Source organism: Enoplosus armatus, chromosome 2 (assembly GCF_043641665.1).
Source record: "Enoplosus armatus isolate fEnoArm2 chromosome 2, fEnoArm2.hap1, whole genome shotgun sequence".
NCBI classification, from domain to species: domain Eukaryota; kingdom Metazoa; phylum Chordata; class Actinopteri; order Centrarchiformes; family Enoplosidae; genus Enoplosus; species Enoplosus armatus.
This window is the reverse complement of record NC_092181.1, coordinates 20519762-20533779: the sequence shown is the minus strand read 5'-3', so window position 1 is coordinate 20533779 and position 14018 is coordinate 20519762. Positions and strand designations below refer to the sequence as shown.

General features: G+C 41.4%; 1 protein-coding gene across 1 annotated transcript in view; it reads left to right on the top strand.

Annotated features, from left to right (window-relative positions):
- The window catches only part of lrba (LPS-responsive vesicle trafficking, beach and anchor containing), a 178086-nt gene that overhangs the window by 149781 nt on the left and 14287 nt on the right, over positions 1–14018 (top strand). Inside the window, exons 47-50 of the mRNA XM_070912728.1 lie at positions 3115–3282; positions 9296–9385; positions 11331–11558; positions 13106–13148. Coding sequence (XP_070768829.1) covers positions 3115–3282; positions 9296–9385; positions 11331–11558; positions 13106–13148 — 529 coding nt within the window. The remainder of the gene's footprint in view (positions 1–3114; positions 3283–9295; positions 9386–11330; positions 11559–13105; positions 13149–14018) is intronic.

Here is a 14018-nt window from a genome sequence, read left to right as displayed (position 1 = left end):
AGCACACAACAAAGGGGACCCCCCCTATGCTTCAAAGGTGTACTTTGTCAAATCCGTAACAATAGAAATGTGGGATTCCAGTGACTTCTACCCCCTATCAGCATTTACATAAAGGCATGCTAAATTATTCATTAATTATCAGAGAGTCCCCTGTGGATGGGGATGACACACACACTGGCTGCTAATTGGCCCATCAATAATCCTGCCTGGTTCTCCTGAAGTGGCACCAGATCCCACCTCAGGAATCTGCTATCTGCCCCAACCTTCTGCCTCACTATTTCCACACTGTGGCACTACAGAAGGAGACGTTTCCACACCTGCTCACCTGGCGCATTGTTAATGGCTTATCGGTACATGCTTGATTTCTGTACTTTACTTATATTGCTTGTCCATCAAGTAGCATAAATTCCTCACATGCAGTCTTCCAGATAGAAGTAAAAAAAAAAATGTGTTGGTTTTATAACACTCACAAGTGTATAATTGAAATTGCATTACTATGCTATTGTCTGTATTTGCAAACACACTGTGGTATTGTGAGCTAATAAAAAGGATAAGGCTGGTGATATTCTATATTTTTTGTTACCATGAAAAGAACCAGCTATGCACTAGTCGGTCTGTGGCACTGAGCTCCAAGCTCATTCGTTCTTTCTGTGGCTCATTAATGGGATTTTTTAAATATGTTTTTTTAACTTGCATCCTAACCTGATTGTTTTCTAAGTGGTGTGGTAGCACTGTGCTGTTTTGAAGAACCACGATCAAGGCACTTTACTGTATCCCCACAGGCGGAGGCGGATATTCTTTTGAATCTGTGAGATCTGGTCCGCTGAGGCTAAATTCCAACACCTAGACTTCAGTCACAGAGTGCTGCTGAGCCTTTTGTCAGACAGACAGTGACAGACCAAACAATTACAATAACAACTACACAGCTATAGTGCCACCACACACACACACACACACATCCGCACACTCTCACTTATTCTGTCTCTCCCTCTCCAAATGGTACATGCAAGTGATTTCCATAAAGGCGGGCCTCTGGAGAGGGAGCTGCAATAACATGGCTGCTCTTTGTTTCCCCATGCTGATTGACAGTAGATTGCAGTGCACATTAAATGCCCGTCAGGCCCAGCTTTAGTTTTAGAAACAGGGGAGCAGGGCCTGTCAAAGGTCAATCCCACCTCATAATGAACTGATCTCTCTCTCTCTCTCTCACACACACACACACACACACACACACACACACACACACACACACACACACACACACACACACACACACACACACACACACACACACACACACACACACACACACACACCCCACACACCCGATTAAACCCCACTCTGCCTGCTATTAAAGTGAGTTTGAATAAAGAGGGTTTCCCTGGCTTATAATGTAACATTAATAAAAAGGATTGCCTTATGACACAAGCCCTTAAACACACTTACCAGTGTCAGTGTCTGATGCCAGAGGGACAGATAGACATGGAGTCTAGACTGTCTTAGACTCTAGGGGTGTTCTGTTTTACCTTAATACTAAATGTTAGCTTAGTGTTGTTTTTGCATTACCCAGTAGTTCAGCTCTTAACAGAAAATGTTGTCAAGTGAGTTACACAAAGGGGAAAAGAATAGATAGATCTCTCCCCATCTGCTAATTTTGTCAAGTCTGCAACTCTCAGATGTGTGTAATAACCACAAACTTACTGTATACAGAGATTAGCTCTACACTTTCCATTTATGTATCTCATCAAAGAATAAGTAAACAGGATTACCAACAGCAACGTCTGGCCACTGACTGCGAACCACAAATATACTCAACACTTTCATCCCAGCCGGATGTTCATCAAGTCAGAATTTTGAAAAATGTTTACCACAACCATATACATCTCAAAACAATTAACAATTCTAGAAGTACACAACAAACTGAATCAAAAGTACACCAATACCAAGGAGTGCAGAGACAATAATACTTCAAGAAACATCTCACATATGAATAAATATAGTTACATAAACGGAAACGTTAAAATATTTATATATTGTGCATGGCAAAAGCATAAAATACACATTTTAACAGAAAATTACAAATACAGTATGCATCATATTTTCTATTAAGATACATTACGTTTCGAACCTGAAAGCCTTTTATATCCGTTTCTGCTGAGGTGTTTTTCTTCTAGGAACCTTCCTCTTTGTTCTAATGATTCCTATTCTCATATTATTCACATAATATTATACTGTTAAGCTTCTTGTCAGTTGAGATTATGGAATTTGTGACGGCATCAAAAATTCAGTCCATACTCAAGTTGCAGTAAAAACATCATCATACCTCAACTGCACACAGTCTCCCCTTTATACCCTTGCTTTCTGCCCTGATTGAAAGTTGTAATTAAGAGAGTGGGGAAGAATTAGATGCAGAATGAGCTGTCAGAAAGTCACATTTAAGTGAGGGATGCGTTGGTCTCTGCAGTAAAAATTTAAATGATATAAATTGCCATTTAAGTGTAGCACAGGCTAATGTTTTGTCACAAATTAATGTGACACAAGGCAGCAATGACAATCAAGGGCTGCCTCATTCTAATTTGGTCGTGTTTAGAGGGCTTTTGTGAGCCGACAGCTTTACACAAATTAACACAATTGCCTGTTTTTATGAGGAAACCATAAATGTTTTTTCCCTCCTTTGCCGGCTAATGAGGAGGGAAAACGGCTTGTATCTCAGCGTTATGGCGATGCAGAGACGTCTGCAGAAGAGCAACACGGTGCTCTTATCCGCCCACAACCAGCAGAGAAAAGAACAAAGACAGAGGCTGAAATGGCTCCCTAATGAACTACAAGAGTTCTCTAATGTTTTGATGCTCCCATATGATCAGATATGGATTTACTGTGCTTTTTGCTCATTATAGAAATCATTGGCAGATTCTGTCACAGGAACAATTAGCAGGATATTCTGCTTTCTCTAAGGAGTTCATCTATGAGAGGCATTAGTGATAACTGCTGTTCAGTGATGGGAAGAGGAACATGTTTGGGGAGAAGCATTTGGTTAGAGTGTGGTGTGTAAATGGCCTGCATCTGTTGACATTTACAGTACTTGTAATCCTCTGTCCTCTCCTCCATTTACAGGCTCTAGAGAGCGAGTTTGTGTCCTGCCAGCTCCACCAGTGGATCGATCTGATCTTTGGCTACAAGCAGCAGGGACCTGAAGCCACCAGAGCCCTCAATGTTTTCTATTATCTGACCTACGAAGGTGCAGTCAACCTCAGCTCCATCAACGACCCCATGCTCAGAGAGGTGAGGCTGATACATGATACACTACGCGCACACATTTTAATACACATTTACTGTATGTACTGCACGGCTGATTTAACTCCCTTGGCAAATGATGCTGAGTAAGGGGAAAAAACACCATATTACAGTAAGTACACTTGAGCGTTAGCACTCTCAAATGGATGCTTAATCTGACTACATTATAAAAGCATCTGTCCATTCACTGCATCTGTGTTTCAGGGATATTTTTGATGCCATTAGCCGTGTTAAATTGGTTGTAGAATGGCATGGGAGAGCTAAGCTAACAATCTACTTGCAGGTATTGCTGAGCAAAGCCTTTCCCCCTGTGTGATACATCTGAAAGCACTCCACCAAGTGTTCCACTTTAACGCCTTAAAGCCTCCTCCTTGGCTTTCATTCATTATTCATCCGCCTCACTTTGAACTGCTGCACACACGAGCTACACTGGCCTGCCCGAAAGCAACCACACAAAACACAGTGCTGAGAAGAAAAACACAGCTAGCTTTCCCACAGCCAAACGCCGGCCTGACAACTTCACCAATCTGCTGTAAAAGGCAGCTAGCCAGCAGCAGGCCAATTGACCCTGCTCCCATCAGCCTTTTTGACGTCTAAGTTGTATTTCCAAAAGTGGCACATATCCTATTTTTATTCTCTTGTCAGTACAGTATAGTCGCAGGGCTTTGTACAGGGTTTTCTGTAACAGATAATTCCAGTGTATTACGACTTGGTTCTTACTTTTTTGGTTTTAGTCATCATTTCAATAGGCTATGAGAACAGTTCACTTACCTAAGTAATTGCTGAGATCTGGTAACACGGTGACATTGCCAGGACAAAGTATGACAAGAGGGCAAGAAACATGAGGGGTCATCGTTTAGACAGATTCTCTTAACCACTTTATTTAAACATAAAGTGGCTAACCTGGAGGTTTGTTTAAAACCTGATTGTCTGACTGCTTGTGTTTTTTGCCCCGTTCGGACTTTGTTGTAGCGATGTTGCCGTGTTGCCAGATCTTCGCAATTCATGTGGAAGTGGAATACAATGTTATTATTAAAACAATAAAAATAAGACCTGAGTTGTAATAAACCGGAGTTATCCTTTAAGCAAAGGTCCTCATAGCATTGAAGTCTAAATGGAGATGAGTTCAGAGAATATCAAGCGGCCGAAGAGCCTCTCGCCTCCACTGCTCTGCTGCCCTTCATGCTCAGTGACTGGAGCATCACGGGCACTGGGGGTAGATCATTGATTTATAACCTCATTCACCCTAATTCCCAACCAGATGTGCTTTGGCCTTTAGCTACACACACACACACACACACACACACACACAAACACGCACACTTATGCAGATCCATTACCAAGGTGCACCGGCCATTTCCACACTTGTCCCATTCTTCTGGTTAGCACACAACCACAAAATTGGATCACTGGTAGACGACAATTTCTGTCAAGCTGTTCCAGTGACAATAGCGCTGATAAATCCACACACATACAGGACGCCATCAGAGGCATCAGTGCATGTGATTTGAGTGGTATTAAAATAGCACCTCCTGCCTCCCTGCTTATGACTGCAGGAATGCAGATTTTGGATATGCATGCTTCTGAATATATGGTCTTTATTTCACAGGAGTTTTGGTGTGTGTAGCATTTTACTGTCGATAAATCATTGAAAAAATGTTTTTTGAAATTAGTTTAACTACAGTAAATAGAAGTAGATTGGTGCCCCCCATTGATGTTTTAGATTTTATGGGAAATCTGCTGCCTTCCTTTACAGCACTAATCAAAGACAATGCTATTGTTTTTTCCTTGCAAAATCAGTAACTTATTACCCTAAACATATGTTTGTTTACATTAATTTTCCCAACATGACACTTATATTATGTATATATATATATATTCTATATGATAAATATTATATAGATGTTTTAAAAGATTACACATGCCATGTTTAACACTGGCAGTGTCACACTGAACCTAATATTAAATGTAATAATTTCAGCACATGTATGTGTAAAATATGAATAAAGCAGCAAAGTTTATTCCTCTCCCTAGAGATGAAAAAAAGACTCTTCGTTGTTTTCTCCTTCCACTTTCGATGCTGTCCAATCTGCTTCTTTCACCTTTTGAAAACACCCTCAGTCTGAGCACTTTAATTAGTTAAATAAACCAAAGCAGTGTTATCCCTGTGAGCTAAACCAAGGCTCTCCTTCAACTTTGTTTGTGCGGAAGGAAGTATGCCCTGTCTGTGCAGAAGCTGGAAACAGAGTTCTAGGCCTGGGCCTCGTCATGGCCGGGCGCTGGGGGTGGCTGAGGGCTACAGGAGCTCTGAGACTGTGGGCTTTGGGTCTGAAAATGTCCCCAGAGTCTGCCATTACTGAGTGACAACTGTTTCAGCCTGAGCTGTGGTCTGGGGCAGGTTAGGCTGCATTAGGACAGGCCCCGGGGCTGTTCCTTGTCAGGGGGATGGGTCACAGATGTGTGTGTGTGTGTGTTTGTTGAAACAGGGTTGTCCGCACATCTCTAAGCAGTATGCAGTAATATGCGTGTGTTTGTGTATGTATATTTGGGTCGGAAAAGGTAGTAGATTGGGTTAAAGAGTTCTGAATTCCTGCCACGCTGTTTGGCAGCCGCTAACTCCCACCCTCCCCAACCCAACCTCTCACACTCACACTCACACACACACTTCGTATGGATCATACCTTGATATGTTTGTACATACATATGTGTACATATACATGCACCCATTGGCATGTGTATACCTTTGTATATTTATGTGTGCGCTCATCAGTATAAATGCACACGGTTGTGTGTTTACGTGTGCATTTCTGTTCTGGGAGAGAGTTTGGAATATCTCAGCACAGATTAGGGAATGCTGTGGAGACCACTGCTGTGTTTTTCAAAACCATGATTACTTCCTGTCCTGCCTCCGCAGCAAGTCAAAACTCACCCCCCCCTCCCTCTCTAAGAGAACTGTGTGTGTGCAGATGCATTCATGTGTACGTGTGTGCCCCCGTGTGCATGGCATGCATGCACATCTGTGTTGCCTCTCAGTGTATAAAGAGAAACACACCGTGTGTTGCCTTCTCATCGTTGTACAGGGCTTCCCCTCTTTCACATGTGATTATGGAAAATCCCACAGTCTCTCACACCAGCGACAAAACACAGAGCCCTGTCTGAATTGTACAGCGTTTGCGTAATTCGGCAGAATACGGGGAAATATACCCACGCGAGTGAACCTGCTTTCACACTCAGCCAAAGTCACTCACCAGACTCAAGGCCCACAGGTTTATTTTCTTTGGACAATATGCCCCTCACTGTATTTAATATTTTGTTGCTGCTTGTCAACAATACAAGGCCATTTTAGTTATTCTTTTTATTATATTCATATAGGGTGTTGTTGGGTCGATTTGCATAAAAGCAGCATGTTTTACATGGAGATCCATCTTGTCAAGTGGCTGAGTAAATCAAAGGGCAGGCTGGGACATCTGAACCGAGGGCGTCTCAGCCATTTAAATGTATAGAATATAGAAAACCTTCATCAGACATGGGCCAGCGCCCCCAAAAGAGATTGGCCTTTTGGATGGCCCCTCATATAATCACCTGAGCATTGCATTGGCATATAGGGAGAGGACATGCTGACCTAGACTCAGCCACTTTCCAACGTTCCACAGCCTCATAAATGTCAGAGCTGAACTTAATGAAGATAGGTTGAGTGGCTTTGAGGAGTGTCCTCCTCACATTAGCTTAAGCAAAATGCTCTGCTCTATAGGCAGAGGAGAGGGGAGGCACTTTGACCTTGAATGATGCACTGATGTCCTGTCACTAACAGGCTGTGGATGAGATGGAAAATGTTAGGATTCTCTGTCATGATCAGTAATAAGGTCATGTACAAAGGTGTTTTAATCTTTGAGATCACTGGATGAACAGAGGGCCCTTTATTTAAAAACATAATATGCCAACAATACTGGATCATTGAGGCATCTCTTTCAGAACTAGTATGCTTGCACACATGCATGTGTTTAGGTCAATGTACACTAAATGCAGTTTTGGCTTGAACACAAAACCACAGACACTCCTGCTAACAAGGAGACAGTTTAAAACTCTCTTCTCAAATTTTCCAATCTGTTGAGCCAGTACCAGACCACAGAGCGGACTTAACTGGTGCTCCTCTTGTGTTTTTGCAGCATGCAATATCACACTGTGAGACAATGAATCCAGTTTATTATTTTGGATTTATTTTACCCATACATTCTGGACATGAATGCATGAGATGCGACCTTATCCTTTTCTGATTTATGTAGCCTTCATAAAGACTATTTATCATGTATCATGAAAGCCAGTGGTGAATTTATACCATTTTATTTTGTTATTATTATTTAAGGTAAAGGAGGGGAAAGCGCAGAACTAGCAGAGTGAAGGATGTGAACATAAAGTTGAGAACAATTAGAGTATTGACTGTAAAGCGAGAGAGTGAGATGGATATGTTCTCCTTGGTGTCTTCTACATTCACATAAAAAATACTATGATGATTCTTGGCATTAAAACGCTGATGAAACCTCGTAATAGACAGTTGAGATCGCTCCTTCTCTACGGCCCCTCTGGTTAGTTTCAGACAATGGGTATGAGCAGACTAACTTCCCAAACTTTTTCTCATGGAAATACCATATGCAGGCCTCAACCATGAGCTCACTCTCGCAGGCCTCGCCAAGTCAGGCTCAAACGTCTCAGCCTACATACACACAAGCTGTCACTCCCACACAGCCAGTCACAGTGCACACCAACATACTGACGGGTCTGTCATAATTTTGTGTTGGCCATTTTCTCTCTGCTTGACCCTTTTTATAAACCACCTATCATGCTGTGGGATAGATTTTCTTACTCTTTGCTGTTTCTGCTTAATGTTGTTACACAAATTCCCTTACCTTGTATTCTTTGTTTTTTGTCATTTTGTTTGTATTGATATTTTTGCAAGCGTCAACAGTTTTCTTGTGTGAATTTTTAAATTCACTTACTGTGGTGTAAATGCAGTGGTTATTTTTCACAATTTTCCACCATTTTAAAGACTTTTAAAGAAGAAATCAATTGAAAAACTAATGAACAGATAATTGATCATGAAGATAATTATTAGTTAGATAATTGTTAAATAATAATGAAATGATAGTATAGAGTATTGAGATACTTTGGGTCGGCCTGTGCATCTGTACACTGCTGTGGGTGTGTTCCACCCCGTGCTAGTTGGCCTGACAGTGAGCTGTGTGATGATGTCCAGAGGCTGCTCGGCCGGCGTCTGCTCTGACATTTATGGTCCTATACCTCTTCATTAACACCACCTAACCAGCCTACAAGCCCGCCTGTCCCAGCCCTCCTCTGATTCTGTGTGTGGTTGTGGAGGATAAATTAGTGTGTGCGAGAGGGATTGTGTCAGACAGTGAGAAAGTATGTTTATATGTATGACATGTGTGCATGAACACAAGTGGGTGCATTTTCCCCCACCCTGTACTGTGCTTTTGTATTCATCTCTTTGTTTTCTTTTTTGCTGAGACACAGTCTTATATTGTTGAGCATTATATTATCGTATGAAGTGATATGGGGTAAGGCGATATCACCTTATATAAACCTTATTTTTATTTTGCTGTTACTGAGGTATGTATCCCTGTAGTATCTCTATCTGTTTACAGGATTTTTACATCAATGTGATGTAGTAGCCAAACACCATACAAACATACAACACCATGTGCTTATTTTATCTGTTACTGTTAATTTAAATGTACTATGTCAAAATATCTGTCAATTTTGGAATATGAAATTATAAAATATGTATATAGAAGTGTTTTTCCTAATTGCCCTGCCCTGATTTGATGTGTGATATGATGTTTTTACACCTCTTTACTGAGACCATATCGTAACATTATGCAACTTGTATTTTCCTTTTAAATTCTGAGGCACAACGATGCAAGAATAACACCTCCTTTCTTTTTCTTTGCCATTCCTTCCCCTCTCTCTCGTTTTTTCCCCTCAGGCTGTGGAGTCTCAAATTAGGAGTTTTGGACAGACCCCCTGCCAGTTGCTCATCGAGCCACACCCACCCCGAAGCTCAGCCATGCAAGTGGTGAGTGATGCACGCACATACATGCAAACAGATAATCTTAGAAACGCACACACCACTATAGCTGTAATCCTTCGGTCTGAAAATACTATGATATAATATGGGTCAGTAGCCAACTCGGCTACAGTAATGACCATTGTGCTTCCCGTTTAATGCCGTCTCTGACTTCTGGTGTGCCCTGATGTTAGCGCTCTGCTTTCCTTCATATAACCCTTCTTTTTAATTTTTGACTCACTCTTTTCATCTTTCATTTGCCGCCTGTCTCCTCTTTATCCATCTACAACTGTGGGAAAATAAAGTCTTGGGTTTGAAAGCATCTCCTCTCTCATCATTAGAGAGGTGTGTGTGAAAGGGAAAGATCACAAGCATTTGTGTGCATGTACGTTTAGTAAGAGGTATGTCGGGGAAAGGCACAGCTTTATGCTGGAAACCTGGGTCTGAGCCAGATTTTCTACCTGGGCTGGAAGCAGAGGAGATCAGCGAAGGAGAGCAATGAACAGCAGTCCTGAAGTGACGGCTTTTTAAGGGCCAAGGAGTGCAGTCTGTGTGCCTGCTTGTGATGGACCAAGGCCCCATGAGTCCCTATTAGTGTGGTGTCCCTGTGGCGCTGACAGCTAGCTGTAGACCACCACCCAGCGCACACATGCACACACAGACACAAACTCAGGCTAGTGCTTTGAATCCGCCATACTTATGGGCAAATTCCTCTGAAATGTTTTTATTTCTTTACCCCACCACACATAGTTTTCAAACATAATATTCAGACGCCATTATTCAAACACATTTCTCACCCTCCCCACCCATCCATATTCCTTCACAACGCCCTGTTCTCTGTGCTTTTACATGTTCTTGCTCTCTCCATCCTCCCTCATGTGAGTGTGTTGTCAGAGTGTCGGCATCTGCCCATGCTGGTGGTAATGATACTGTCAGTGCGTCTGGTTAGCTGTCAGACACACCGGATTTACTCAGGTCTATTCCTGATGTTAACACTGATGTTCCTCTTCTTTACACTCAAGGAGGAAAATGGCTCCATGTTAGAGCTGCTTAGTACAAACACTCTGTAAATGGCTCTATATAAGCTCCTGTCTAACCAGGGAAACCGTCTGAATGAAATCACTTTTTTGTTAAGACTGCAATGTAGTCGGTTTCTCCTACTGTATTTGTAGTAACACGTTTAATGCAACTAAATTCATATGTATTTCATACTTGTTGTGAACATTAGTGTAACTAAAAGTAGTGCTGAAACGATTGTTTGACTTTTATATTAGTGCAAACATTTCACATACTGTATATACAGTAAATTTGGTTAAATTTAAGATTTGGTTCCAAATTTTAAGTGACACATTATTATTCTGTGTACTTAAAGATCCCCTCCAGACATGTTCTAAGACAACAACAAATACTCAGGACATAAATGCTTAAAATGATCATTTGTGTCTGATATGGGTTTTTCCACACACAAAAAAAAAATATCAAAGAGATGACATCTACTCATTGAAATAAACTGCAAAGAATGTTTATTTCAAAAGTTTAACTGCTGGACACAGGATGTCTTCTACTTCACACTACTTCAAACAGAATGCCTTGTCTTCTGTAACTCTTTTAATTTATACTTTTTTCAGGTGAAAAATATTGATAATGCTCTTCCTCCTCAAGATTCTTTCCATTCCTAATTTTCCTGCATCACTGTTTCAAAAGGGATCAGTTGCCTCTTCTGTACAAACGTATACCTAACTCTTTTTCTTGCCTGTACTGCTTAATTGCTGCTTTCCTGCTCAAGCTTCCTAACTTTCTCTCTGCCCTTCTTTTTCCTCCCTCTGTTTTTTCCCTCGCTAACACCGGCCGCTTCACTCATCTTTTTGTTTTGCTCTTCGTTTCGCTCCATATCTCGACTCCTTTACCCCTCTCCTTCCCTGCATTGCGTTGTCCGTCCGGGGGGCCTGAACAGTATCTTCTCCTGCAGACCCCGCTGATGTTTACGGAGCAGATGCAGCAGGATGTTATCATGGTGCTGAAGTTCCCATCCAACTCTCCCGTGACTCATGTAGCGGCCAACACCCAGCCAGGTCTAACGTCACCTGCCATCATCACCGTCACCGCCAACCGCCTCTTTGCCGTCAACAAGTGGCACGGCTTGACAGGTGAGAGATTTGTGTCCATGCACTCATATATTTGCGTGAGTTCACATCATTGTCTTTGTGTGAATCTAAAAGCTGCATTTAATTGAAAGAATTTGTTCTGTGATTTTACGCCACTGTGATTCTGCATCAAATTTAACCTCAAGGGTGTTTTAGGCAAGTAAAGACAATCTTTTGCTACCACAGAATGATTTCTTATTTCCACGGTTCGTCTCTCTCCTCCATTCTTAGTGCCTAATTTATCCAAGTCAAGAACTGACCCGTCTGGTCTCTATAGGATGGACGTTGATTTGGGAGACAGTTGACTGTGTCTACTGAAAAGCAGTATCAAATGTGACACATGCAGCAACCAGCATTAGGTCTCATGTCCACCTCCATACATCAGCCTCTCGCTTCACAAAACCTTATTTACTCAGCATCCATCCTGCCCCCTGGAAGAAACATTAAATTTGATATCTCTGAATTTATGAGGATGAAGACTAATCTGTTTTCAGTAGAATACAACCTCATCCATGCGCACCACAGACCAGACTGATTAACCTAATTGGTTTTGTGAGCTGGTATCATAAACAAGATGTGTGCTGTTCAAGAGTAGTTCATTTTCTGGAGTCTTCATGTGGCTGTTTTACAGATTAAAAGATAAAAATGTAAAGATCTGCACATAAACCATTCATCTTACCAAAAGTGTTTATCAACTGTGTTTTGTTCATTCGTTGCATCTACTTTAAAAGCAAAAAGTTTCAATCATTCTTCATTTTTATTGCTGGCATTTGGAAAATAATTTTGTTTTAAGTCAGCTTCTCAGGTGTTTGATTTAACTCCTCTCTGTTGTATATTGTTGAAAGTTAATCACAAAAATAATGGTCCATGAATAAATGAATCCAAAATGAATATAATGGTGAGTTGCAGTCCTACTTACAGGAGTCATGTAGATTTAAAGGAGTGCAAAACATTTACTACTGTGAGGATGTTCTACTTTTCTGTGTGTTATCTCATTGTTAACTCAATATTCTCTGAATGTTTGTCAGACAAAACAAGCAATTTGAAGACGTCAACTCTCAGATTTTGAGAAATTGTGATTGTGGCATTTCAGACATTTTATAGTCTGAACTATTAATTAATAATCAAGCTGTTGATCAATAATGAAAATAATCATGAGTTGCAGCCCTACATCAAACTGTGTGAGCAGCATTAATTGCCAAAGCCCTTAAATAAATGTTATTTTATGTCCTGCTTTTACATTTAATTACAGAGACATCTGTTTGTACCGTATTTTGAATCCGTTATCCATATATATAAATATGACAGCTGCTTACAGCTAAAGTGACTTGGTTGAGCATCTTCTAGCATATAGTTAGCATAAAGAATCATATTCTCTACGGCCTTGGTTGCTGTTTGACATAATTGATGTCTAATTTGCGGGGGAACTCTTGGGCCAGCAGGTGACACTGTGACTTTATGGTTATAATTTTCAATGTGTTATAATGAACTGAAAGCCAGCATCTACTTCACAAGGCCACATGATTACAATATTAATCCAATCTGTCTTCTTCTTCTGTCAGGTCATCAGAGCTCAACGGTGCAGGACCAGCAGTACCAACTTCCTGTGGAAATTGACCCTCTGATAGGTATGCTGTCACTTACGACTGTAAAAGAATGCATATTCTTTACATAGTGTGAGCTTATATATGCATGAAATTATTATTTTTTTGTGGATTTGTGCTTGAATCCTGCTGCCATCTTGGTGACTCATGGCAGTCTGCGGTGCCGTGTCCCTGGACAGTAGATTAGAGTTGTTCCTCTGCCTCTGCCCCAGTTCACTCCTCATGATATAGGCCCTGCTCTCACACTAAACCATTTGCATGCAAATTGGAATGCAATGAGCTGTGGCCTAGGCCGGCATTTCATCATCAACTCCCCCTCTTTCTCCCTCTCCGTCGTACCTTCCCTCCCTCCCTTTCTGCATCCTCTTTGGTTTAATTTGAGCGGAGGGAAAGGACGCGTGTCAATGGAAATGAATATGAATGTGGTAATAATGTGTGATTGAGAATGCACCACGGACGGCTGTCAGGACAATATGGGCGCCTCTCATCCTTCACGACTTGTTGATGAGCAGGAGAAGAGTGCCGAGCTGCAGTGATGTATGAGATGCTGCTGGCGGAGCAGGGAGAGAAGAGCCACTTCTATCTGCTCCCGCCTTTCGCCTCCGTCGCTTTCCTGCAGCCTCTCGCAATCGCACGCACATCTGCAAAGGGGGGCTGTTCTTTCTCTGTGAATGTGGTCACTCGTAGTCTCACCAGACCATTTCCACACATGTTTTTTTTTTTTTTCCACTTGACTACTGAAAATAACCAGAGTTTAGTCTCACATTTTCATCTTTATCTGGATATACAGCATTTCTCTCCTTTGCTGCTCCTCTGTACAGGCTGATTATAAGAAATCTTTATAGTGTATTGGTATTTATACATTTAGTACATGTTTTTATGAGAGCTTTATAG